The sequence below is a fragment of the Culex pipiens genome, chromosome 3 (genome assembly GCF_016801865.2).
Source record: "Culex pipiens pallens isolate TS chromosome 3, TS_CPP_V2, whole genome shotgun sequence".
In the NCBI taxonomy this organism is placed as follows: Eukaryota; Metazoa; Arthropoda; class Insecta; order Diptera; family Culicidae; genus Culex; species Culex pipiens.
Window position 1 is genome coordinate 90,988,937 of NC_068939.1, and position 27,290 is coordinate 91,016,226.

Consider the following 27,290-nt stretch of genomic DNA (forward strand, 5'->3'; position numbering starts at 1 on the left):
CAAATTTTATTTGCAAAGATTTTTTAAAATTTTAAAAACATTTCTCCCATTAAAAGCAATGGTTGAGAAAATTCTACCTTCTTTCTAAAACATTTTTGATCAATTCTTTCCCTTTTTTTCATCGAGATACTTTCTCCTAACTGATCGTCAAGATGTTAATATTTGTTTAGAAAACATAATAGTTTCCAGAAACATTTTTTTTATTCGTGATTCGATTATTTCATAGAAGTCCCAAACAAACCTTCGAACAATCAAACTTCGGATAATCGAAACTTTGGATCATCGTGGCTTCGGATAATCGAGTATGGAATGTTCCTAATTATTTAGGTAACCCTTACAAAAAAAAATACTAAATTTAACTTTTTCAAAACTAATATTTAGGCAAAAAAGGTCGCATTAACAATGTTCAAAATATGAAACCAATCTTTCGAATCGTTTCTAAACAAGTAAAGCAGGAACCTCTGAAATGATGCTTTTATTCAAATTCATAAAATTTCTTAAGGCCATTGCAAATATTTTTCAAAGTTCCCCCCCTCAAAATCGGTTCGAAAAATCAAGGGCCAAAAAATTTTTTTTTCAAAAAACTTCAAAATTTTAAGGGAAGTAGAAGTGGGTAATTCTCCGTCAACTCACACAGCAGTTGCCCCGACCCCTCTTCGATTTGCGTGAAACTTTGTCCTAAGGGGTAGCTTTTGACCCTGATCACGAATCCGAGGTCCGTTTTTTGATATCTCGTGACGGAGGGGCGGTACGACCCCTTCCATTTTTGAACAGGCGAAAAAAGAGGTGTTTTTCAATAATTTGCAGCCTGAAATGGTGATGAGTAGGCTTAGTGATTTTTCACGCTCGAAAATTGCAAATTTCACGGGGACCTCAATTTAAAAACACAAAATTTCACGCAAATTTCGCGGAACGTGAAAAATGTTAAAATAACTCTGAGAATCTTATGCTTAAATCACAGAAACTACTTCTTATGCTTCATTATATATTATTCTTCAATAAACTAAAAAAAAACTTCACTAAATTTGAACGTGACACAAAACAAAAATCTCCTCATTTAAAAAAGAGTTTCCACCTGGTTTATAGATGAGCTCTATATATTTTTTGAAACACAATGTAGGGCATGCATTTTCTCATTTACTGAACTGCTTTTTTTTTATATTCGCCTAGTTTTCGCTGATTTGCTTCTGTCTTATCATTTCACATTTTATTAAATTTCATATCAAAGCAAGATTAAACAATCTTGTTCAGCCAAAATGAGTAAAATAGTATGAATTTTCTGCGAAAGTAAGCCCATTCAAAATAAATTTTGAAGTTTTCATCTCACTTGTTAAAAACTTAATAAAAAATCAATGGGCAAAATAAAATAATTTGTAACGAAATCGAAATTTTTAATTGAAATGAGAAAAGAAAACAAAAAAATGGAATATTTTTTAACTTTCACGGGAATCATCCACCCAAATAATCAACTATTTTTAAAATTAAACAGGACTCAGAAAAAAATCTGAAATGTTTTTAAGAGGTGATTTAAAAGATAAAAAATACTTTTCATTTTATTTTGAATAAAACAAAGCTGGGTTATTTTAATTTCTATTGAAACAATACCTTTAAAATAAAATAGCAGCTAAATGTTTTTTACAACGAATGAAAATATTACTAAATTTAGTTAGTTTCTAAAAAAACTGAAAAAAAAACTGAACAATTCTTCAAATGGTTCATATCAATTAAAAACTAATAAAATACTTAATACTGAAATAGTCTTTATGGATCAAATATTTATTATCTTGGTTTAAAAAAAAATATTTGAACAAATGATAAATTTTACGAAGCCGACCACGAAATCGTCAAAAATCACTAACCCTATATCAGTTATTAAACCAGGGTATTCACTCGCTTAACTTTACAGTAATTCATAAGATTATAGTCATTTCTATTTGAGTTTGATAAATTACTTTGAGAAATATCGTTACAGTATCACACAAACATACAATTTCACGGGATTTCGCGGAAAAAGCCAAATTTCGCGGATTTCACGCTGTCCGCGAAATCGTGAAATTTCACTAACCCTAGTGATGAGATAGAAAATTGGTGTCAAAAGGACTTTTATGTAAAATCAGACGCCCGATTTGTTGGCGTACTCAGAAATCCGAAAAAAACGTATTTTTCATCGAAAAAAAACACTAAAAAACGTTTTAAAAATTCTCCCTTTTTCCGTTACTCGACTGTAAATTTTTTTGGAACGTGTCATTTTATGGGAAATTTGATGTGCTTTTCGAATCTTCATTGACCAAGAAGGAAAAAAAAAATTTCCTTCTAGGTCAATGAAGATTCGAGAAGTACATTAAATTTCCCATAAAATGACACGTTTCAAAAAAATTTACAGTCGAGTAACGGAAAATGGGAGAATTTTTAAAACTTTTTTAAGTGCTTTTTTCGATGAAAAATACGTTTTTTTCGGAATTCTGAGTACGCCATCAAATCGGGCGTCTAATTTTACATGAAAGTTCCTTTGACACCAAATTTCTATCTCATCACCGTTTCAGGCTGCAAATTATTGAAAAACACCTCTTTTTTCGCATGTTCAAAAATTGAAGGGGTCGTACCGCCCCTCCGTCACGAGATATCAAAAAACGGACCTCAGATTCGTGATCAGGGACAAAAGTTACCCCTTAGGACAAAGTTTCACGCAAATCGAAGCGGGGTCGGGGCAACTTTTCCCGATTTCGTGTGAGTTGGTAGAGAATTACCCAAGTCTAACCAACCTAAAACAATAAGAAATGCATTTTCCTGCGTTTAAAATCATATTTAGCATGTCTGGGATCGATCAAAAATATTTGCAATTTTTGTGGAATTCCTATGTACAGCACCGCAAAAAGTTTTTTTTTCGGCGAAAAAAAACTCTTCAATACATGGATATTTTGAAAACTAATGAATGCAAAACAACTGGGCAGGTGTAAAATGCACTTTAAAACACTTTTTTCATTCAAATGTTGAGACCATGGCTTGTTATTTCAATTTTTATATTTTTTATTGTTTTGCACCCCTTTCGACCCCGACCAGAGTCGAGGGACATAAACTTCAAAAAATATTTGCAACGGCCTAACGAGCAAAAAAAAAAATTTTCGACGCAAATAATTTCATTCAAAAAATTCTTTTTGTTTTGTCGGTCCTTAAAAAATCGTAATAAGAATCACAGCTTGGCCAATTCACTCGTTATTCACCATCTCAAGGAAGAAATCAAAAATGAAAAATAGCTTGTTTTGGCATAAGAAATCAAAGTTTCATACAAAATAGACTTGCGGTAACTGCTGACTTCAAGGGTAATTTTTTAAGTAATAAAATAATTTTCATTTTAAAGTTTCAAGTTTTTTCTTACTTTGTAGGGTATTTTTTTTTAGATTGTAACAATGTTATACAAAGTTGTAGAGCAGACAATTACAACTTTTTAAATGTATACAGCAATTCCCCACGAAAAAAGTATGATTCGAAAAAAACATTTTTCTGGGGGTTCCATGGCTGAAATACTAAGACCCGTATTTTTTTTTGTTTGGCCATTAGAGTGACCTACGCCGTGTTAGGGTGGTCCAAAAAATAGCAATTTTCGTCAATTTTTGCAAAAAACACATTTTTCAAAAAATCTTAACTCCGCACCATTTCAACCGATTTTGGCTGTCTTGAGCGCAAACGAAGGTGTATTTAAAGTCTCAAATATCTAGCCTAACATTTTAATAAGTCAAATGAAAACTTAAAATGCTTTTTGAAGGCTCGGGACCAAAGAGCCTATGTCTCAAAATATTTTTATCAGATTTCTCAGAAAATTTTACACAACAAATCACCCTTTCTCTTAAAATGGTGTGTCCCAATTTTTTTACAGTCATGTCATGTTACAAAAAATAACAATATTTTATGAAACTATTGTTGTATTTTTTCGATGAAGCATAAGGGTGCCCAGAATATGGGACTTTTTCTCAAAACCTCGCTCCACAAGCTGAATATTGTTCCTTAAGCTATTTTAAGACTCTGGACCAAATATGAGCAAAATCGGTCATCATTTACCCATTGATACTCGGAGGTAAAGTTTGTATGGGAAAAATCGAAAAAATGTATGAAAAATCCAAGTTTCTTACGGTTTGGTCTGCTCGGTGCGCTACTTCCATCCAAATATTCCCAAAAGTGAGATTCTTAATGAAAATTTAATGCTCTACAACTTTGTAGAACATACCAAAGCTGTAAAACTTGATCCTGAAAAGTTATAAGCGATTTAAAAAAGTCATTTTTGTATGAAAAACATTTTTTACACCAACTTTAGGCTCGGATATCTCGGGGGTCATTTTTTCTGGGCACCCTAATGAAGCATACGTTTTTTCGGAATACGCCATCAAATCGGGCGTCCAATTTTACATAAAAGTCCCTTTGCCACCAACATTTCTATCTCATCACCATTTCAGGCCGCAAATTATTGAAAAACACGTCTTTTTTCGCATGTTCAAAATTGGAAGGGATCGTAACGCCCATCCGTCACAAGATATCAAAAAACGAAGCTCAAATTCGTGGTCAAGGACAAAAATTACCCCTTAAGACAAAGTTTCACGCAAATCGAAGAGGGGTTGAGGCAACTGCTCTGAGATTTGGCGGAGAATTACCCATAAGTTATTTTTTATTTTAAAAAAAATGAAATTTCAAGCGACTATAAATCTGCAAAGCAGATAACCCCCAAAAAAAGTTCATTTAAACCACTACCCCCACAATTCCACCCTCTGCGGTGAGGGCTCTCTCGTCAGAATCGTTTTGCGCCTCCAACCGCTCCCGTATCGCAATTTTGGATGGGCTTCCGCACTCATTTCCGGTCGAAATGGTCGACTGATGGCAATCGCAATAGAGCTAAACTGTACAACATCAGCAAGAGAAAAAACGATCATTTCGAGGGCGGTTGCGTGCTCGGCCAGCCATCCCGATTCTGCAATTAATTCCATTCCGGTTCGTTCGCTAAGGAGGGGTGGAACGAGAGGTTAGGTTTTAGTGGATTTGCGGTTCTGCGGGTGAATCTCGTAGAGAATTTGGCCAACTGTTGTCTGCCCGAGCTTGATTGGTGCCATTTGAGGGAAAAGTTGTGTAATGGACACTAATTTCTGATAATGAGGAGAATTTGGAATCAGACTTATTGTTTTTCTGGTTGATGTTAATGTAATTTTAAAGATGCGATATTCATATGATTTTCTCTGTATCTTGATTAACAAAATAATAATTTTAGTCAAAGTCAAGTTCAATTTTGAACAAAAGTTTAAACAAGAAAAAAACTTGAAGAACGGTCGTTCAATGTAATACTCACAATAAATCTCTGAGGATTGCCAGGCAATCACTCAATCTATACTGCTGCAGCTAGTAAATTGTAAATGTACATCTGATAGGAGCAAAATTCTATTCAGTTTCCGGAATTGATTGCTCACTTCAGCTTATCAAACCCAGTATCTATGGTCTGCCTGATGCATGCAGGTATAAGTAAAGGCTTGTGCAAACAGAATCCACGTGAACCGGAAGATGAAATACCGGTCTCGGTTTTCGTTCCGAACTTGATTAGTTTCTGGAACCCTCTTCATCTACCACCGATTTTATAGGGTAGTAAATGCTTATTACATTTAAAAAAAATATGTTATTTGAACATCTAAATTCCCCTAAATATTTTCATCCATAAAATAATATAAAAAAATTCAAAGGCGAAGATAAAGAATAACTTTGAACCACCCTAGTGGCAGGAATTTACTATGTGATAGAGTTCCTGGAAGTAGATGTCATCATCATCAAGGGCGGTTTGTGGTGACATGCACGTAGTGTTATGTGACGATGACAGCACAGTATCCTATCCATAAATCATGTATGTGAAATTTGTGCACAAGTATGTAAATAAGTTATGGACTAATTTGGAGACGGATGATGGGCCGTAATGCAAGGGATAAATTATGAAATTTGAATTACATTTTTGTTTCAAACATTTTTGAAGGTTGGATGTCATAGGAACTATTGTACAGCATAAAATTTTACGTCTCTTGGCAATATTAGTACTGGAATTGTCATAATTCGTCAATAAGTCAACTAGAACTAAATCGGTAACATCTTCGGTTAAAAATGTAGAGTGATTTTAAGGTTTCAAATCGCCCCTTTTGATATGTTTGTATCTTTTTTTTTTCTGGGGGAAGTGCTCCGAATTAGCTCATATTTGGAGTGGGGGTTCTTTGACCCAAATAATTTGATCCGTATTTTTTGTTTGGCGATTAGGGTGCTCCTATCCAAAATAGGGTGGTCCAAAAATAATTGCATTTTTCATCGAATCTTCGGAACATCTGAACCAATTTTAGAGCGCAGCGTTTCAAAAGAAAGGTTATTAGTTAGGCTTTTTAAAAAAAATATGTGGAGGTTCGAAAAAGCTAGCTGAATATTTGAAAAGGTCCTATGAAAATTTCATTTCCTAATTTGAAGGTCTCGGAATCAAAATTGGAATAATAATTGAAATATGCAACTTTTGGTACCCAAACATGTATAGGTCATCGCTGAAATTTTCAAGTTATCGAAGTTTTAGTAAAAAAAGTTGATTTTTACCCATTTTCGTCATTTTTCCGTTTTTGCGCGCGGCGCGTCGAAAAGCCCAGTTTTATGCTCAAAAAATCATAATATCAATCTCCGAATCGTGTTAATGGATGTTCGCAAGGAATCAGGAAACAATATTTTCTGATATAACGGAGATGTTATTGTTAAAAAGAATTTCCTCCCTCAATTTTATTTCAAAAAGTGCGAAAAATTGCCGAAATCCAGTGGAAAAGGTGTAGTCGCGGAAAAGGCGTCCTGACGGTGGTTTCCAGCGTGACTTCAGGAGCACATCTTTCTGGATTTTCCGAGCCTTTTGCAAAAAATTGAGCTGCTTTCCGGATTTCAACGTAAACGTTTCCTGGCAGCAACTCATCGGCGGATGGTAATCCGGTGCGTTTCCTCGGACAACCATTGGGTCCATCGGTGACGTTTTCACTCGGCGAAAATTCATATCATCAACACGCTGGCTGTTTCAAGTTTGTCGACGGATCACAAGTTAATCAAATGAAGATACTGAAGATGAAGCTGGTATTGAAGATACATAATTTGGTGAGCCCGTTCTTGTTATAGTACAAAAAAAAAAAAAACTTTCACTTATACGCTAACACTCACTCATTCCACTCAAGACTAATTACGCCAATTTCCACTAAATACGCGGTAGGGTGTTCCCTTGGTCGTTCGCTGTGAGTTGTGGATTGCCTGCTTCTCTAATGAAGGTTCGACTGAGGGGGCATGCTTATTAATTTCTCGTCGCTCCATACCCTCAGTGACGTGATGGGAGCAAGGGCGTCTATGCAAAGTGTCCCTACACCCGCTACAAATTTCCGGCGCTTGGGGAGGGAAGAGGGAAACCATTTTATTTTATGCGCCGGTATTCGTAGCATTAAAATTCGTGCAAAAAAACTTATGCACGTGGTTGTACAGATTACGGAGTAGAAGATGATCGAATTGTTCACCTAGCGCTCACATGTGTTTCGGGACCAAGTTGCCTGCGGGTATGGGGATCATACATACATACATACATACATAACGGAGATGTTATTGTTAAAAAAATGTGCTTTTTGCGAAAATTGACGAAAAATGTCATTTTTTGGACCACCCTATTTTGGATAGCAGCACCCTAATACCCAAACAAAAAAATACGGGTCTAATGTTTTGGGTCAAAGAACCCCCACTCCAAATTTGAGCCAACTTTTGATTTGGAGACTTCCTGTTTGACGTGGAATGGCTGTTTATAGCATTTATACTCAAATTTACAATTTTGTTTATTGACAGGGAATTCACTAAAATTAAATTCTGTCGATTGCAGCGTGTTCAAGGAGCCTAAATCTATAATACCTTGACAAAACTAAAACGTTTACTGAAATCAACTCAACCAATGTCGAGTGGTGTAATTCAACCCAAATACCTTTTTCACTTGTGTTGTACTCTTAGATGTAGTTTTGAAAATTTACATATTGTACTTTGATTGTAAAGTGAACCAGATTCTATTTGTGTAGGATCAGAAGAATGTATCACTTTGATAAATCAAAATGGCTGTAAAAAAAACAATCCACACCCATCTTTTAGCTGTCTAAGTTCACTCCGACCTATGATTTCTTGATTTACCGACTCCAATCGAGACCCATTTCTGTTTATATTCCATCCAATCTTTCTTCAATCCTCAGCGCTGCCGTAAATATACACAACCCGTTAGACTCAAATAAAATATAAAGGCAATCCATTCTCTTCGCACATAAACATGGATCCCATTTACGAAAGCCCCGAAATCTCAATTTATCTTGTTGAAGCTAATATTTTTCAGGTGTTTGACTGTTTTTTTTCGAAACCTTTAGCTTTACTTTTCACATTTTTCCCCGCCGTGAGCCTCCCGAGAAGCGGCACTCAATTTTCATATTTCCATTATGTTCAATCCAATTCCGACGCACCAGCGCGAACCGGGGGCGAGCGAGGGCCCAACCGGTAATCCAAGGATTTACGCCGGATGCTCCGGAGCAAGCCGGCTCGGGCTGCGAGGGAATGCTGCCGATGGCACGCGGTGGCCACGTCGTGGCAGTAATGTTGGCGGGGGGTGGTTCTGGAAATAGTTTGCTATTGTGTGAAAAATTGTCAATTTATATTTTCGAGCAAAATATACTTAGCAACAAAAATTATTTAAATAAAATTTAGGAACCTCCCTAAGTCTCAAATTCTCACCTCGTTGTCTGAAATCATATATAAGAGTAACCGTGATGCTGGGGGTGGTATTTCACGCCACGATTTTCATAAACGTAAATTTTCCACACCCCAACGGGTGTGTTCATATGTTCGCCTTGGCTGGGGCTGATAACCATAATTTGTGAAAATATCGGAAAAGCTGAGAGAAAATGCGAACCTTATTTATTTGACTGAATTCAATTAGAGATTTTAACAGCAGATTACATTTATTTTTTGACACAGAAAGAAGCCCCCAATAAGCCAGAAGTTTTCAATTCAGCTCATTAAAGTAGAATGCCCAGAATATGGGACTTTTTTCCAAAACCTGTTGGAGATAAGCTGAATATTCTTCCTTTAGCTATTTTAGGACTCTGGACCAAATACGAACAAATACGAACAAAATCGGTCAACATTCACACAGGCGAATGTTGTTGCTGTTATCAATTCATTTTTTTTTTTGGCAGCTCTTACCTTCTTGGTCATTTGCTGCCCTGAAGGCCAAAGTGACTTTTGTATAGGAAAATCGAAAAATGTGTATGAAATAACCAATCTTCCCAAAATTGAGAATCTTGTTAGAAATGTAAAGCACTTCAACTTTGTCCAACATACAAAGCTGTAAAACTCGGTTCAGTCGGCTTTTATTTAAACCCGGTTTTATGTCCGAGGCATAAAACCCTGTTAGAACCTATTAATTAGCTCTTGCTTGTTGGTTGCGGTGAATGCCCAAATAAAACTATTAGGCAATCAAGATGCTACAATAAACCCTTAATAAAACTTCGTGGTGGCTAGTTGGTTTAAAAATGTTACTTGGGCTGGAGCTAGTGGTCATTTTTTGTGGGCACCCTAGGGACTACGAATAAATAAGACGACTTCTTTTCATAATACAGAGACGAAGATCTTAAAAACTCCAATGAAAAGTTTAGGTGAAATCGACGAAAATCTAAGGATTTCGCTATTTTACTTTTTATTGAATCTTAAGCTGGGTGCTGGGTTCGCAAAACGGCCTCAATTTTGTACTGTCAAAGTGGAACCAATTTACTGTTCGCCAAAAGTAGAGAGTATTGTTATCGATCATTAAAAATTGTTTTTTTTTTAATGAAAAATGTGTGGTTTTTGAGGACCTGGAGTTGAAGTCAAGATTTTTTTTTTAATTTTTAATCTTAAGAAAGTTGAAGGCGAGATCGTCATTTTTTATAATTATGAATGAAAGTTGTTTATGGAGTCGATGCGGTTGTATCCACCCAGATGCTGTCTAAACAAAGTGGGATCATTCCAAAATCACGTTACGCATTCTCTCTATTCATCACCCAGATCTTAAGCTACGAGGTTTATAAAGCAACTTAAATGTTTGTTCAAGCTTCAAGGCATTTGTATATCAAACTAATGAATAACAAAATACTATATTTATAGCTAAATTAAACTCCTAGTTAAAAAAAAAATATACCAGTTTGCTTAACTTTTGGTATTAAGGCGATTGCCATTCTTAAATGAAAATTTCATGTCTTACATAAAGTATTTAGGCAAAAAGTATCATAATTATTAGTGCTGTCTAAAATTAGTAGAAATCCTTAAAATATTTTTTACCCAAACATTTACAAACATTTCCCAATATTCAAAATTTGTGAAAATAAAATCCCATTTGACCTAAAATGCAAAATGAGCATCTTAAAATAAATTTGGAATAGTTTGCTATCGATTGCACAAATCATCTCAATGAAGAATTTTATTTTTGATAATTTATTTTTTTTGAAGAATTTTAAAGTCGAATGACAATTAATTGCAATGAAGAATTTTATTTTAAATAATCTCTTTTTTTTGTTCCCTAATTTTTTGGAAAACAACAATGACAAAAAGTCAAAAAACAAAAAAAAATGAAACAAAACCGAAAGAAAGTTAGAGTTGTTGCATTACATAGTGCACAATTTTGCATTGTTTCTCAAAAGCAGTATTTTTACATAAATTTTAAAAAAACAAATATATTATTAAAAACTTTTATCTTATCGTTTGTATCAAACATTAGTAACATTTCAAAGATTTTTGAAGCATATACTTCAATTTATATATTGTATATTAAACATAACTTGAAAATTGGTCAACTAACAATAAGGCAAGAAAAAGTTTAACTATTAAAAAATCCAAACAATTTACGATTTACAAAATACATGTATATCGAAAAAAAATCAGAGATTGGTATGGGTACACATTTTAAGTTTTTTTAATCGGTTTTCAGGGTACAGTGAAACCTCTTTTTACGCGGTGCGTTACGTTCTTCTAATTTGTCGATTTCTCTGGAACTACGCAACATTTTTGCAATGTTTTAAAAGCAATTTGTAGGTTTTGTTCAGATCTACAAGTAAGCAGCTTCAAAACTGGTTTGGCCAAATCGGCTCAATATGTTGGCGAAGACTCGTTAAACTGTTTCCGTGTGCATATTTCTTGAGAGTATTAAAAAAACGTTCACAAAGTTTGACAGTTCGCTTTGTGCATAACAAAATTTCAAACTTAAATCGTCTTTTGCTCAGTTTAATCATGAAATATCTTCATGAAACATTGAGGAGTGATTGAAAAACATCTTTTTAGCGGGTTCGATAAATTTTCTGTAAAATGATGTTATTTTTGTGTTTTCTTACATGTATGTTACCCCTCAAACAACATTGTTTTAAAAAATAGCATTTTTCTGAGACTTCGGTGAAAGATGAATATTCGGAGATTCATCAGAGGTTAGATTTCAACAACCATGGTCAAATTAAAAAGCAGACAAACGTCGAAAAACCAAAACAAACCGAAATGACCGAGGGGTTAATGGATGCAAAAATCATGTTCAATAAATTTAAAAACTTTTTACAAACTTTTATTCAATTTCAAGTCACAATTAAAGAAATGTGAAAAGCAAGCACTGTAAAAATTTGTTTGAAACTGATATATTTATATTTCATCAGAAAAATATTATGCATCGGTGGTCTCCTCGTTATTTTTCGTTCAGCCCAGTTAACGAGCAGCATTCAGTGACTTAGCTACGTTCTCAGCCTAGTTACCGAACAAGTACTGTTTTTTTAATGCAAATCAGTAGAAACTTTTTTTTGATTTATCTTGACTTCAACAGTTAAAAAAGGTTATTTATTTAACAAAATTCACTTTTCATAGGCCTTTATGTATTTGAGGAAAATTGAATGGGATTTGCCCAGGAATAGCTTTGCCGAAATAAGGCTTCTTTGGGAGTACGAAACGTATGCAATTTAAGATGATGAATTTAAGATCTAAATAGGTCTAAGGCATAATGTACTGAAATTATTCAACGATTGGAAAACTCGTTTAAAATCATTATCGGCAAAATGCGCAAATTTTAAGATCCTTTTGCAGCTTATAATGCCCATATCCGCAAAGTGGTGACAATTTTCATTTTTCGTTTTTATACTGTAATTTGAATGTTGATTTTTTCTGTACACAATGGCCTTGCATTGAATTCTCCACCATCATTAGCTAATCTTCCTCAAATTATATTATTATTATTGCCAAATCATGAAGTGCTTGATTTTCCATCATCTCGTTTTCGAAACCCAGCTTACTACTTCTGAAACTCACCTTAAGTTTGTCTAATTACTTTCCAGCAGTCGTTCCGGCACTGTCCGTATATCCTGCCAAGGTGCCCTGGCACAGTAATCCCTCTAAATAGCCTCGCAGCGACACCAAATAGACAACGGACGCCACATTTCCAATCCCAGGACTGCTTTACAATCGCTTAATTTTACATCCTTTTTTCCCACGTGAAAACTCCACAAACACACTTGGATTTTTCGTGCTCTATTTACTTTTTGCGCTTTGTTATTTTCACTTGGAAAAATCACACACACTCATGCACACCCATCTAGATTAGAATTTTCCACATTATCTCACACAAGCCCATCAGCATCATCATTATCATCATCATAAACCATCAGACAGACAGATCCTTGCCGAAGGACGACTCACTCACTTTTATCTCGCCTCACTGAAAAGCTCTTTGCTTTTCCATTAACGGACCACCTCTACTGCTGCAGCAACAGCATCAGCATGGGAAATGCTTGTTTTCCCTCGGCTTTTCCTCTCCTTTAATTGTGCGAATCTGACAACGACAGGCTCCACATGCTTTGGGATTTACCTTTCTTTTTATTCTTTCAGTTGAGCCTCTTTATCCCACACCCACACAATAATCACTCTAAAGAAGCAACAACAAAAAATAAAAGGATCCTCACGCAAACATTAAAAGAAACTGTTGCTTCACCGGATCCCACCCAGCTTCCAGCGAGGTTTTCCTCTTTGTTTGTCGGCCTTTAAAGAGTTTTCCGTGATTTTGCTTTACATCCTTCGCACCACACAACACAGTGGCGATTCCATCACACAGTGAAGGCTAATAAATTTTCCTCCCCTCTAAACCAACCAACAATAAAGCTCACCGACACACAACTTTGATGAACAAATTTCACTTTCCCTTTTTTTCTTCAAAGATTTTCCCAGAGCGCTTCACTCTGGGTTTTCCCGTTTTTTTCCCCACACCCCTTCCACTCCAGAATTTATTTTTAAACCACACACTCGAAGAACGCACCCCGTCGATCGAGCTTCAAGATCCCGGAGAGCTTTTTCCAGACAAGAGGGAACCGATTCTCGCGACCGCACGCTGATAACTAAATTCTGCTGTGAGCAGCATCCCAGCAGCATCCTTACTAGGCTGATAAGGGGACGATGATGATGCTCTTTGGCTCTCTCAGAAAATGAGAAAATGAGAAATTTCGATTGAGCGAAGACCTGGAGAAAGGTCTCAACAGGTATCTTGTAAAATGTTTGATTTATCATGTAGTAGCGGAATTGTTTTCAAAACAATCAAGATGGGCTGATAAAAATAAAACTGTAAAACTCTCAATTTTATGAAAAAAAAATTAGGAACGAAATCTTCATTATTCTAGTTTTGTCTCAAGGGTTTCCAGAAGCGTTTATTACTTGCCAGTCTGCCAATTAATTACTCAAATTACTGGTCAAAAATGATTAATTACATTAATTACTTAATTACTTTTCACTACGATAAAAAACATTTAAGTATTATATTATTTTAAGTATTCATTTCTACGGTTCTAAACTAAATAATTTATCATCTAAACTCCCAAGTTCGAGAAAAAGGGGGAATTTGTATGGAAATTCCTCCTTTTCCTCGAGCTTGGGAGTTTAGGTGTTATAAATAGCTCATTCGATAGCTATTTAAAAAATTATGCTGTTTATTTATTTTGTGCCAATCTGGATATTATGAATTTTGCGTACAATTTTTATTGAAAATAGCTATAGGCGATCAAGTGTCAAAAATGCCCCCCACTAGAGGGCGCTGAAACTTTGGGTGATGTTTACAAAATATCCTACAGCGAATTAATTGGTTTGAAATTTGGAATGGTTTTAATTTATTATAAAATTGACATTTTATTTAATTATACCATTTTCAGGTAAAACATAAGTAGCTCAATAATATTTGTTTTGTGGCCAATTTAACCTGTTCATTAGCTGATTCGAAATTCCATTATGTTTCACGTTTCAATCAACCGAACCCTTATCAATCAATTGCAAAAGAAGATTATTTAAGTTGACTTACGTTTTTTGAAGTCGTGTTTGTCATAAAAGCAACAAAAAAATACTGTACTGTTTTACTTGAATATATGAATTTTAAAATAATTAATTAATAATTTAAAATTGATTTCAGTTTATTGCAAGTCGAATGCCATTAAGATATAGAGGTTGTTTGAAAAAAGGTCCCCTGATTTTTCGAGCCAAACATTAACTTTGACAAATGTTTGCAGCAGCTCTACATGAAAGTTGTGAAATTCATCAAAATAACGTTAAGTTTTAAAATGTTTTTCAAACATTGGTTTGACATTACTTTGCATGTTTTTTTTTTCTCAAGCAAATTAAAAAAATCCGTTACTGAAAATACGGATAATGTGAAATGTGACATTTACATTGGATTTAATTTCTGCATCTGAATATTAGTCAATTTTAATTTCACTGAGTTTGATTTTTAACATTGAAACATTTGTCTCAGAAATATTTAGAAATTTTTCGGGGAAATAGCTCTTAAAAGAGAGATGTTACAGGACTGTCAATTCCTGCAGATTATGAAAAAATATATGTTTATTTTTATTGATTTTTAAATGGCTATCACTTGAAAACTTTGTTTTTTATCAATGATAGTTAAGTACATTTTCGTTTTAAATATTTGATCCACATAAACATGGGTCATTCCATCTCAACTGTGCACGAAAAAGTGCAAATTTGAAAATTACCCTCTCCGATCCTGCTCAAATTTGGCAGTGCTGTTGGTACTATCAAAACATGCAAGAATCCCGAATTTCATCCAAATCGGACCACCCCCTCCATTTTTGTACCACCCCAAAAAATCGACTTTTTGGCGATTTTGGGGCGAACCTCCTAGTTTCAAACGGCGATAGCTCAGGAACCACAAATCTTAGAAGGTCGGTCTTAGACTGAATTTTGAAGGAAATTGGACGTAAAATCCATTTCCGTGATCAAAATTTTGATTAATTTATTTTTTCTACCTGTATTGCGCAATTGAAAACTTGAAACGGCCGTATCTCAAAACACCCCAACTTATTTTTTTGATTTGACCTCACCATCGTATTCCCCGGACAATTTTACATAAGAATCACTTATCGACAGAAATGAATATGTTTCGTTCCAGAGATATCGAATTTCAAAGTTTTGTGTTTTCGAGATTACCTACATCAGCTTCATTCACCGCATCGGGCTGATCAATAACTGCTTCCTGGTGTTCTGGGAGATGATTAATTTAATTTATATTTTTTTTAATTTTATGCAAATATTTATTCAAATCGCTAATAGGGGAAATTCTCGTATGTTTGGCAGATTAAGTCCTCGCTCCTAGTTTCGTCAAATTTGGTCATTTTCACTATTCAAACAACAAATTTTGCAAAACTTTTGATAGAAACTTGCTTGTTCACTTCTTATTGAGCTATTTATCACTCGATTTCAGTTGAAAACGCTTTTAATCAGCTGTAATTGAATGCCAAAGCGCTGATATGGCAACATTAGAGGAACGCTGGAATTAGATGCTGTTCCCCTACCTTGATCAATCTATTTTTGTGAAAGGAATATTCATTGAGTTATTTTGAATGCACCGTTTTTTTACGTGTTGCTAACCGTTCTAGAGTACCTCCGAGGCCTTTATCATAGGCGGTAGCAAAATAGTGCCATTCAGCAAAAACCCCAAAACCTGCTTTATTATTATTATTATTATTATTATTATTATTATATTTTATTATTGACACTTTACCATAATTTAGCAAATCTGATTTATGGTTTAAAAGATTGATCATATTAAATCAATTTTTATATTGTGAGCCCGCTCCATTTGATTAAAAGATGATTTTGGTCAAGGTACATTTAATTAAAAAAAAATCCTTATACGTGAGGACAGCAGCCGTATTGTGTTCCAAGAATCCAAGAATGATAGAAGAAAAAACGCACTGTTGTTCGGACGGTGTCGAAATCATCGCTACTAAATTTAGACAATTAGCCGCTTTGCAGCAGATCAAACTTTGTGATTTTCTCACATTTTCAGTTTTATACTTTCCAGAAATCCTTTGTGATCGTCCTTCACTAAAGTACAACGTATTAACAAATTTTATTCATTTTATTTTTTTACTCAATAAAATATCGTGCACTTATTGTTCAGTGTTACTAACAAGATTAATTGCATTTTCCTGCTCGCTCCGTCGGAATCCAATTCTGGCCTTTACTGTGTGTCGTTATTGCTCTGTCCTGTGGGTTAGCACAGAAATTCACTTAATTCATTTTTTGAGCAGATAAACATTCGCGATTAAACTCCAGATTCCTACAGTGTTATACAGTAAATTTTTGCCCAATTTGATAAAGATTATTTACGATGAAATATTATTTCAATAAACGACCAGGTAGCAGTTATTGATCAGCCCGCCTGTGTGCTTCTAGCAGATGCGGCGAATGAAGCTGATGTAGGTATTGTGGATTTAGCTCGTAGCTGGATTTTCTGGCATCTTCTCATGGTCATTGGAAACGGTCGTGGATAGACCTAGGGGTTCCCAGTTGGAGTGAAAAAATTCAATTTATAGAAAAATTATGGATTACAATTTTGCTTTTTTATCACTTCTCCGACATCAGGAATTATTGTTTGAACATGCTCGCAATTTTTTTATTCGGTCGGAAAAATATTATTTCTCTTGAAAAAGCTTTCATTTTTAATCACATGATTACCCCTAATTCTGGCTCGATGCCGCCATCATGCGACCGCGTGCTCCGTTTGTTTGTCAACAAAGCTGCAGCTGGATGGTGAGACGAAGTGAGGGGGGAAGAGATTTTGACATTTTTATGCCCGCATCTGGCCCGCCGCCTATTTCGTCGGTCACTGAGCCGCCGGTCGTTTCCAGTGACCGAGTCCAGCTAGGTACTGATCGTACAATAATCTCGAAAACACAAAACTTTAAAATTCGATATCTCTGGAACGAAACATATTAATTTCTGTCGATAAGTGATTCTTATGTAAAATTGGCCGGGGAACACGATGGTGAGGTCAAATAAAAAAAATAAGTTGGGGTGTTTTGAGATACGGCCGTTTAAAGTTTTCAATTGCGCAATACAGGTAGAAAAAATAAATTAATCAAAATTTTGATCACGGAAATGGATTCTACGTCCAATTTCCTTCAAAATTCAGTCTAAGACCGACCTTCTAAGATTTGTGGTTCCTGAGCTATCGCCGTTTGAAACTAGAAGGTTTGCTCAAAAATCGCCAAAAAGTCGATTTTTTGGGGAGGTACAAAAATGGAGGGGGTGGTCCGATTTGGATGAAATTCGGGATTCTTGCATGTTTTGATAGTATCAACAGCCCTGCCAAATTTGAGCAGGATCGGAGAGGGTAATTTTCAAATGCTGTTCCGCTTCAGATGGAATGACCCACATGAAATTTTTTTGACTGCCTATTAGAAGGAAAAGCGTAAAAAAATAAATCAATCCTAATGTAGTTCTTGCAAAAAAAGAAACATATTTTCATAATTACTTAATAAAAATAAATAGATTTCGGATTCACAAAACATTTTTCACTGGGTGATATATCATGGCGTTGCCTTTTGTTGTTTATCAGTTTCGATAATCAACACAGTAAAAAAAATGTGTAAATTTGGAAGGTTTAATATTACCTCTTTTATGATGTAATTTTACCTCAATTTTGACTGAAAAAGTGACATTACACCTTTCTAGTGGTAAAATTACACCTTTTTTCTGACATAAATGATGTACTCCTTCCCAGATGTAATATTACCAAGATTTTTTTTCTGTGAACATGATTAAAATAAATTTTAGGAGAGTTTTAGGAGAGAACTATGGTGAATAAGGCCTTCCACATACAGAACCAGTATATTTTAATCTTCGTGTTTCACTCTTATTTGAAATTAATACTGTTATAATGCCGGGACCGTGGTGTAAAGGTAAGCGTGATTGCCTCTCACCCAGTTGGCCTGGGTTCGATCCCAGACGGTCCCCGTGGCATTTCTCGAGACGAGATTTGTCTGATCACGCCTTCCGTCGGAAGGGAAGTAAATGTTGGCCCCGGACTAACCTAAAAGATTAGGTCGTTAGCTCAGTCCAGGTGTAGGAGTCGTCTCCCTGGGTCCTGCCTCGGTGGAGTCGCTGGTAGGCAGTTGGACTAACAATCCAAAGGTCGTCAGTTCGAATTCCGGGGTGGATGGAAGCTAAGGTGTAAAAAGAGGTTTGCAATTGCCTCAACAATCAAGCCTTCGAACACCTAGTTTCGAGTAGGAATCTCGCAATCGAGAACGCCAAGGCAATGCTGTAGAGCGAATAATTTGATTTGTTTGACTGTTATAATAGATTATATATTAAAAGTAAATAGTGTTGTTGAAGAAGTACAATTTAAAATAATCAATAATTACTCAAAAATTACTTTAATTACCAATTAATTACTTTAAATTACTCTAATTGCCATGAATTACTAAGTAATTAAAGAATTACCTAATTACCAGCTGAAAATCAAAGTAATTAATAATTACTTGCCAGTCTGAGGCCTTGCTGGAAACCCTTGTTTTGTCTGACTTCATCTTTTTTTAATTGTACCGCGAAGCAAACAGAACATGTGTCAACAGAAGGAGCATTAGGATTATATGACATGTTTGAAAAAACAAATTAGGGCAATTCTGCCAAAAATGAGCAAATTTATTGGAAATTATGTAAATGTTGGTATTTTTATTTGGATGAAACTTTGTTTGTAATTTTTCTAGGGTATTTGTCCCTATTTTGGGCCTAGTACGTATTTTGGGTCTACCAAACTTAATTCAACAAAATTGAGGCAGGGATCTACCACTTGAAAATGATACATGCAGTCATTATCTTCATTTTGGTGGGCAAGGATCATTCACTTTTTCCTCCTAAATTAGAAATAAAGCAAAAAATATATCACTCTTCACATTTTTCTTGGCAAATCGCTACCGCTTGTTGACACTCAGCGTCACGCCCAAGTAACATTTTTTTCAGGAGTTCTACAAGAGCTCATCAAGATAGCTACAGCATAGCAGTTTGGACCGCGGTAGGATAAAATTCTCTTCAAAACATCTTCAGGAGTTTGGAAGAGTACTTGAAGAGAGTTTTATCCTACCGCGGTCCAAACTGCTATGCTGTAGCTATCTTGAAGAGCTCTTGTAGAACTCCTGGGAAAAAATGTTACTTGGGCGGTTTTCATCAGCACATGAATGAGAGCCGTCCCCCGAATCTCCAACCACCGGCAATGTGTTTTTATTGGTGAGTTGCACAATCTCATTGCAAAAACAATCACTAAACTGCCACCAAATCAATAAAATAACTGATTAAAGTTGTTTCATCCATATCGGAGAGAAATGGATATATTTTCGGTACATTTGACAATTCTACAAACTGTGCCAGTGTGTGTGCGCTTCTCGAATTTTACAGTCTTTCTTGAATACTACGAGCTTGTTGTTTGGCTACGCAACAATTGTTTAATTATGTTTAAAACTCCTAAAGAATGATATAAATCATGTTCAAGCTAATTATGCACGTAATGCAAGTGAAATCAATCATTCTAATGTTTATTTGTGGCTTAAAACATCACAATGATTTAGCATGTTTGTCGACCGAATTTGTGCGGCTGTACTGTACGAGCTGGGGCTGAACCGTACGTCAAAAAAGTTCGCCACGTGCTTCGAGATTTCAACCAATCAGAAGGTAGGCCGAAAATATGCACAAAGAAGGTCGTATGCTAGGAGCAATATCCCCAAAATAGGGGCAAAAATGGTTTTAGTTTTTCGTGCTTTTACAGCGATATAAGGTATTTTTATCAAAATGTTGATAATGTACGAGCTTAAGCATTAAAAATCCAACTTTTTCATGTATAACAAACTAGGCTGCCAATAGCAGTCTTTGAGAATACATCAAATTAAAAGTGCGCTCTGCTTAGTAGGCCCAAAATCGGGACAAATACCCTATAACCAGCTTCCTATAGGTACAAATTTTCGATTTTTTTTAAGTTTTTCGAGTTTAAAAATTAATTCTTGGCAGAAAAGCACCTCCGAAAAACTTTCCTTTACTCTCTGGAACTTTGAAAACCGGACAATTAGTTTCTGAGATACTGCCTCATATATAATTCGAATCAATATTTCAAAGAATGAAAAAATATAAAAATTGAACAAAAACAAGCCATAGTCTCAACATTTGAATGCAACAAGTGTTTTTAAATGCATTTTACACTAGTTTAGTTGTTTTGCAATCATTAGTTTCCAAACAATGTAAGATTTGACGAAAACAAAAATTTTAATGAAAAAAAACTTTCGAGTACCTTTTGTTACGTTCAGTTATTGCCACGTTGCCCTACGCATTCCTCGCAGCTTCCTCATTACACCCCAAAAAAGATCCATAGCTTTAGCTTTTCCTCCACTCGGCAACAGGTGCCATGCGCTCTCACTCTCTTTCGTATGGAAACTGCTCAACTCTCTCACTCTCTGAGAGTGCTCCATCTCTCCAGAGAAAACCACAGCCCCTGCCCTTAACTAAAAATACCAACCATGTGTACAACGCCTTCCTGTTTGTTGTTATCAGCTTTTCCTCCCCAGTTGACGGTAGCCGTACGAACGTCCGTTTTGTTCTCCAACTCGAGCCGTCGCTTACGACGACGAAGTAGCAAAAAAGACAATGTTGTGTTCAGCATCCTGAATGCTGCGCTCACATGGGAGGATCCCTTGAGGAGGATGTGTGGCGGATGGGAAAAACCGGGACAGGACGTTGACTCTGGGGTTCCGTTTATGTGTTAGGACATTTCCACCCAGCTGATTACGAGTCAACATTGCTGGGCAGGAGGGTAGAATGCTCTACTGAGGACGAATGATGGACAATAATTTCTCAATTTATACGAATAATTAAAATATATTTCAGAGATATCATTTTATTTAAGTAACTGTTCAAAGATACAATAGATTATTTCAAAACAAACATTTGAATACGACAAACCTTTCATCAGGGGATGAAAACCAACTAGAATAAGAAATGAGGTTAGACATTTTGACAGGTCAACCTACAATAACTATGACAGCTGTCAAACCACCTGTCAGAATTTCTAACCTCCCAAATCGTTTTCGAATTGGCTTTTCCTCTATTGATGAGTTAACCAGACAAGAAATTGGCCGGTCCGCACCACTTCTCGATAAACTCGATGACGCTGGGAATGTCCGTCTGGGGTGCCATCCTGGCCGCGACCGTTAGCTTGCTCCATGCGTCCCGATTGGCCAGCCGGTGCGTCCGTTGAAAGACCACCGGTTGGCGTCCCATAACCGGATAGCCACTCACCAGACAAGCCTGGTCCGAAATGCCCAAACTGGACTCGTACAGGTTCCGATCGTCGGTCGGCAGTACCTGGTCGACCTTCTGGTCCATACTGACGGCCAACACCCATTCACGGATTTCCTCGTGCAAGTTGAGTTCGTTCTTCAGGTGCAACTCAGCCGGTATCGGGACCGAGCTGGGAAAATCCGTGGACGAGAGGTCAGAGTGATCGACCAGGTTGCCGGAACCTTCCTCAATCGCTTCGCAAACGTCCAGATAGTGGTTCAGAATGACAAACGCTTCCGACTCGCGTCCCAAGCCGCGCAAATCCATCCCCGCTTCGTAGTAACCCTTGTCAACCGGAACCACATCCGTGTGGCGAAGCATCGCAACGGAGATCTTGACCGCGATCGACTGAAGAGCGGGTGCCTGACGACATGCTGCCCGGGTGCAGTAGTAGTGCGAGATCATCAGCAGCTGCTCGAAACGGTCGATCACGTCAGCTTCGGCTTGGTCCGATCCGCGCAACGCTTGGACCAAGTTCAGCAGAAAGTTCCGGAGGTTCTTCCAAATTTGAACTCCGTCCGGCTCGCGTAAAGCGAAGCACTCCAGCGCGATGCGGTTGTAAATGTTGAAGTTTTGGGCTACCGGAGGGACTCCATGTTCAAGGTAGAGATTCAACGCTGCTACACAATCCCGGTCCCGTATCAGCTGGGCTGCGTACTGAGCCAGATACTTTTGCAGTACCGGCACGCTGTGCTGCTTCGCCTTGTCGATGCAGCGTGTCCACTGGCCCTGCTCGGCAAGCAGATCCAACGCTCCCATTATGTCAATATCCGCCAGCTGCTCGACGTTTCCTTGATTCCGCAGGCGAGACTTTTGCTGTGTCTCCACGTACGCAACCAGCTGAGGATCGATCTCCTTTGCCAGCCGGCGAGCTTTGCTCCAGTTGTCCGTCTTGATGAAAACGTCAACCGCTTCGCGTGGCATCTCCGCTGCCAGGTACAGCTGGGCAGCCGGTCCAATCTGGTTGATCTCGATCAGCCGTGGTCCAAGATCGCGAGCGATGTCCATCGCCTCGGGGCCTTCCAGAAACTGGTTACAGATTTCAGCTGCTCGCAGCAAAGCTCGACCCACGGTAGCCTCATCAGCGTTTCCATCGGTGATCTGCAGCAGACATTCCGTCGCCTTCTTAAACTCCTCCGCTCTTGCGTACTCCGAAGCCTTCTGAAGCAGATATCTTGAATCATTCGATCCACTGCCACGATTCGCTCTCGCGTACAACTTCTGAATCTCCGCGAGCGCACCCGGAACGTACTCCTTGGCAATTCTCATTGCATCGCTCAGCATGTTGTACTCTTTGTAGTGTTCCAGGATCAAGTCCGGACGATCTGCCCGTATCATTAAAGCTTCATAATCCGGATAATTCCTAGACTCCAGCGCCGACGCTGCCTGACTTAACAGTACCTCCTTGACCGCTTCCGGCAGATACTTTTCCGCTACGCGAAGTGCCGACTTCCAGTCACCACTGTGCGTGTGCATCATGATCGCTTCCTTCGGTTTGTTCGCCAGCAAGAACTCCGCTTCCGCCTCCGTAAACTTCCCATCGTCCTCCAAGGCCATCGCAATCTTCAAGTGTACTTCATCGGCCGGCTTACCGCTTGCCTTGCAAAGTTCCAGCGCGAAATCAAACTGCCCAGCTTCACAAGCGTACGCGATCGAGTTATCGATCAGGTTCATCTTGGTGAGCAGTCTGGCGGCTCCTTCAATCGGAAGGGATTTTGCCCACATGAACGCGACTTGATTGGAAGCTCCTTCGCCTCCCTTCTGCTTGGCCACGCGATGCGCTTCCTCCCACTTGTTGGCCGTACAGTACATGTGGACGGCTGCCTTCCAATCGCCAGCAGCTAAAAAGTGTACCTCAGCGTTCTTCAGACGACCCTTGGTCTCCAACTGTCTCGCGAGTGATGCGTGAGTTTGTTCCAGCATGTTCTTATGGTATCGCTCCACCAGACGGATCATCGAGTCGTACATCTCCAGCTCCTTGTACATGTTGATAGCGATGTCGGGTTCATTTATTGTCAACAGAACCTTTTCAGCATCCCGGTACTTCCCTTCCCCTTCGAGTCCCTTCGCCAGCTCTATAAACATGTCCTTCACGTCTTCAGACTCCAAAAACTTGTCCGCAATATCAAACGCCTTCTCCCACTGACCGTGTTTGTTCAGCAAGTTGATCGCTTCCTTGTACATCTCCGCCCGAATCAACAACTCTTCCGCGGTCTTTACATCCCCAATCAGACACAGATGCTCAGCCAGCTCGACCGCGTACTTCCTGATCTCTTCCGGATCATCGACGACTTTCGCGATCTGAACCGCTTTGCGCCACTGCTTCGCTCCCACGGATGCTTCCAGCGCCTTGACCGTGCAACCTGCTTCGATGTAATGGCTGATCGACGCATCCAGCTGTCGCTTCGACACCAACCAATCGCCCCACTCTTCCTCCAGTGAGATCACCTCGTCCGGCGAAACAAAGCGGGCCAAATCGATTGCCCTTGCGTACGCTCCTCCCTTCCGGTAAAGGCTGATGGCCTGCTCCTGTTGACCCGTTTTGTGAGCCAACTCTGCAGCGAGTTCGAACAATTCCGCCTTAACCAGAGAAGCCGACACGCGAGTTACGATGTTCTCATTAGACAGCAGATGCGGCGTCTTGAGTGCCAGCTTCGCCGCCTTGACCGGCTTGTTCGCCTTCATGTACAGCGTCATTGCTTTGTCCTTCTCGCCGCGCTCTTCCAGCACTTCGCCGGCCTTCTCTTCCTGGTTGGTGTTCAGCAGGAACTCCATCTGCTGCTCCTTTAGCTCGGCCAGCCCGTGGTAGCCGCGACGTTCCGCCAGCTTGATGGCGTCGTCCCAGCGGCGAAGCTTCTTGTACATGTCCAGCGCCGCTTCGATGTCACCCTGTTCGATGTAGATGCGCTCCGCAGACCTGTGAAGCATAACCTCAATTATATTTATTCAAGGCTAATCAACAACCATGTAACGATTGACTTTTGAAGATTAGATAACAAGGCAGTTTTGGAACTCACCTCAAATCCCCACCGAGCAGCGCCATCCTGGCCCTCACCTCCGGACAGTTCATCCCGGGACTGCCCGTGCTTTCCTCGTACTTTTCCGCAATCTTGATCATCTCCCCGATGTAGAACGTCTTGGAAGCGTTCTCCAGCGCGGCAAAGCACCGTTGCGCAACCCGCAAATTCTGCTGCGCCAGTGCGATGTTCGCCAAATTGTGCCACATGGCCTTCGCGGCCGGTTTGTCCCCGAGCGATTCCAAATAGAAGATGGCCCTCCCAAAGTCACTATCGTTGACGGCCGTCCCAAACTCGACCAGACCTTCGTCCAGGTTGTACACGTGCTCGGATGCTCCCTCCCGGGTGTGCACCTCGGTTTTGCCCTCCTCGCGGAGTACGTCGAATACGTCACCTCGAACCGGCATGATGGTCACGTGCTCCGGGAGGTCGATGTTGTACCAGACGGCGAGGTTGGAGTCGCTCTGGGCAACGGCTACGTCGCTGGAGGGAACCCACTGGACGAATGCTACCTTCGCTAGGAGGGTTTGCTTCTTACCGGATGTGATGTCTACCAGCAGAAGACGCATCTTCTTGTCCCGAAACAGGAGTTTGTGGCCGGTTTCGCTCAGTTCCAGCCAGTCAATCTTGGAGTCGTGTGTTATCTGAGAGATCGTCGACTGAAGGATTAGATCAACCACGCAAACCGTTTTCATATCCAGTAGATATGCGAGTTTCTTGTTGTTTTTGGAATTCCCACGCTCGTTTAGACGAACCGATATGACGTGGGGATTCACGAATTCCGTCCTTACAGATCCGAGAATGTAGTTGTGACCGTACTCGATCAGCGATAGTTCACCAGCGTTGAAGATCAGCGCCACGGTTGGGTTCTCAAAGTAGAATCGTTCATGACGACCCGTTGCGATCCACGGGATCTCGCTGGTCATGGCGCGGATAAGATCACACAGGATAAGGGAATCTTCCGTTCTGGCGACCAGATAGTTGTCTTTGCCCATGATGCGAACGTCATCGATCTCCAACCCTAGCTGGGATTCCACGATCATGGTATTTGAAGGTTCATGCAGGGACTTGAGCAGAACCTGACTCGGAGCCACGAACGTTAGCTCAAACTTGTCCTGCCAGATGGTTCGACGCAGTACGGATTCATAAGCCAATACCGCTCCGCAGAGCGATCCAACGGTCAACCTTGATCCGTCCTTTCTCCACGCGATCGCCGTTACCGAGTACAGATTTGGAATACTCTTGCACAGCGCTTCCGTCCACGTGTTCTGCCGCGGACTCCACGAAAAGATACGAATGCGGTCAAAGCTTCCCACCGCCACAGCTTGTCCGTTCGGACTGGAGGCCGCAATGGTAAACTCACGCTCCGTATCGTCCCTCGTGTAGTCAAAGTTCCGCGACAATCGACCCATGCTGTCATAGAAGCAAACCTTTTTGTCACATCCCGCCACCAGTATTCCACTTTGTGGCCAGGCCAGCGACATCGGTGCCACCGGATGCTGCAAAATCCTCCCAGACGACTCACCCGGCTCCTCAATGATAAAGAACTTGATCACCGATCCATCCTCATGTCCGGACAACAGCCCCGTCCCTCTAGCGTTCGGAGCCAACGAAACCACAAAGCTCTCCGCCGCGTACAACGTCTTCGACTTGTTGTTCTTACAGTGCAGCGATCGCACCTTCCCATCCTCCAACCCGGCGATGATCATCCCACCCGCCAACCATGTAACACAAGTCACGGCACAACCCTGCGGAAACTTGTTACAAATCACCTTCTTCTCGTTCCACGACTCGCCCAGCTTGTACACGTACACGATGCTGTCGCTCTGGGCCACCGCCAGCCGGCTCGAGTCCGGACTGAACGCGATCCCCCGGATCACGTACGAGCTCTTGCCCGCGTTCGGATCGGCCGGTTTCGTCGAGAACTTGTCCCGCCGCTCGCCGTTCTCGTCAAACAGCAGGATGGTCCGGTCGGCGGTGGCCACCGCCAGCTTCTGGTTGTTCGGAGACCAGCACAGCCCGGCCACGCGGTACAGGTAGTCCTGTTGAAAGGTTTGTGTTGTTGAACAACGCATAATCTAGTGTTTCCTAACGTACCTGAGCTTCAACGACAGTTTTCATAAATTTTAACTGCATCTTTAGATTGCTGAAAAACTTTTTGCGACTTTCTTTACTGAAAATCCGATCTCAAATATCGATTTTTCACCCGTTTGTTTAGGGAACCTGGAAACCTCACCGGGATGTTGTGGGTTACCGTTGCCATGGTTTCGAAGCGTGGTCAAAACAAAAGTCGTAGAAAACAATCTCAACAGGTGGATTGTTTACCAACAAAGGTACATGTTATCAAACAGGTGTCCTGAAACAGCAACAGGTAACACGTGGGTAGAGCGGAACATGGCAACAGGTCACCATGGGAACGAGGTCATGGAAGCACAACGACACAGTTTGTTGTCGTAAATCATGGCCTATCTGGCCTGCCTACTATCACTTAGGCTTCATCCATAAAGAACGTCACGCTAAAATTAGTCAAAATTTACTCCCCCTCCCTTTCTCAAGCTT

The 27,290-nt window shown here is 39.4% G+C and overlaps 2 protein-coding genes across 2 annotated transcripts in view; both read right to left on the minus strand.

Moving 5' to 3' along the window:
* LOC120431501 (uncharacterized) overlaps positions 1 to 13,416 on the minus strand; it is a 60,885-nt gene extending 47,469 nt beyond the window's left edge. Inside the window, exons 1-2 of the mRNA XM_052710751.1 lie at positions 12,752 to 13,416; positions 12,361 to 12,643 (exon numbers count right to left, since the gene is read on the minus strand). The gene's annotated coding sequence lies outside the window, so the exon portion shown is untranslated. The remainder of the gene's footprint in view (positions 1 to 12,360; positions 12,644 to 12,751) is intronic.
* Positions 13,417 to 21,261: 7,845 nt separating this feature from the next.
* LOC120429199 (intraflagellar transport protein 172 homolog) lies at positions 21,262 to 26,986 on the minus strand. Its single transcript, XM_039594407.2, has 3 exons — positions 26,829 to 26,986; positions 24,732 to 26,773; positions 21,262 to 24,631 (listed from the first exon to the last, which is right to left on the minus strand). Exons 1-3 carry the CDS (start codon positions 26,865 to 26,867, stop codon positions 21,490 to 21,492), a joined length of 5,223 nt encoding a protein of 1,740 aa, XP_039450341.1. The 5' UTR covers positions 26,868 to 26,986; the 3' UTR covers positions 21,262 to 21,489.
* Between the last annotated feature and the right edge of the window lie 304 nt (positions 26,987 to 27,290).

Excerpts from the sequence above, each read along its gene's own strand:
- LOC120429199 (XM_039594407.2), bottom strand. The coding sequence starts at position 26,867 with ATGCAGTTAAAATTTATGAAAACTGTCGTTGAAGCTCAG. Across the intron at positions 26,774-26,828 it reads AAACTGTCGTTGAAGCTCAG|GACTACCTGTACCGCGTGGC; the intron begins GTACGTTAGGAA and ends ACCTTTCAACAG. Across the intron at positions 24,632-24,731 it reads CTGCTCGGTGGGGATTTGAG|GTCTGCGGAGCGCATCTACA; the intron begins GTGAGTTCCAAA and ends TATGCTTCACAG.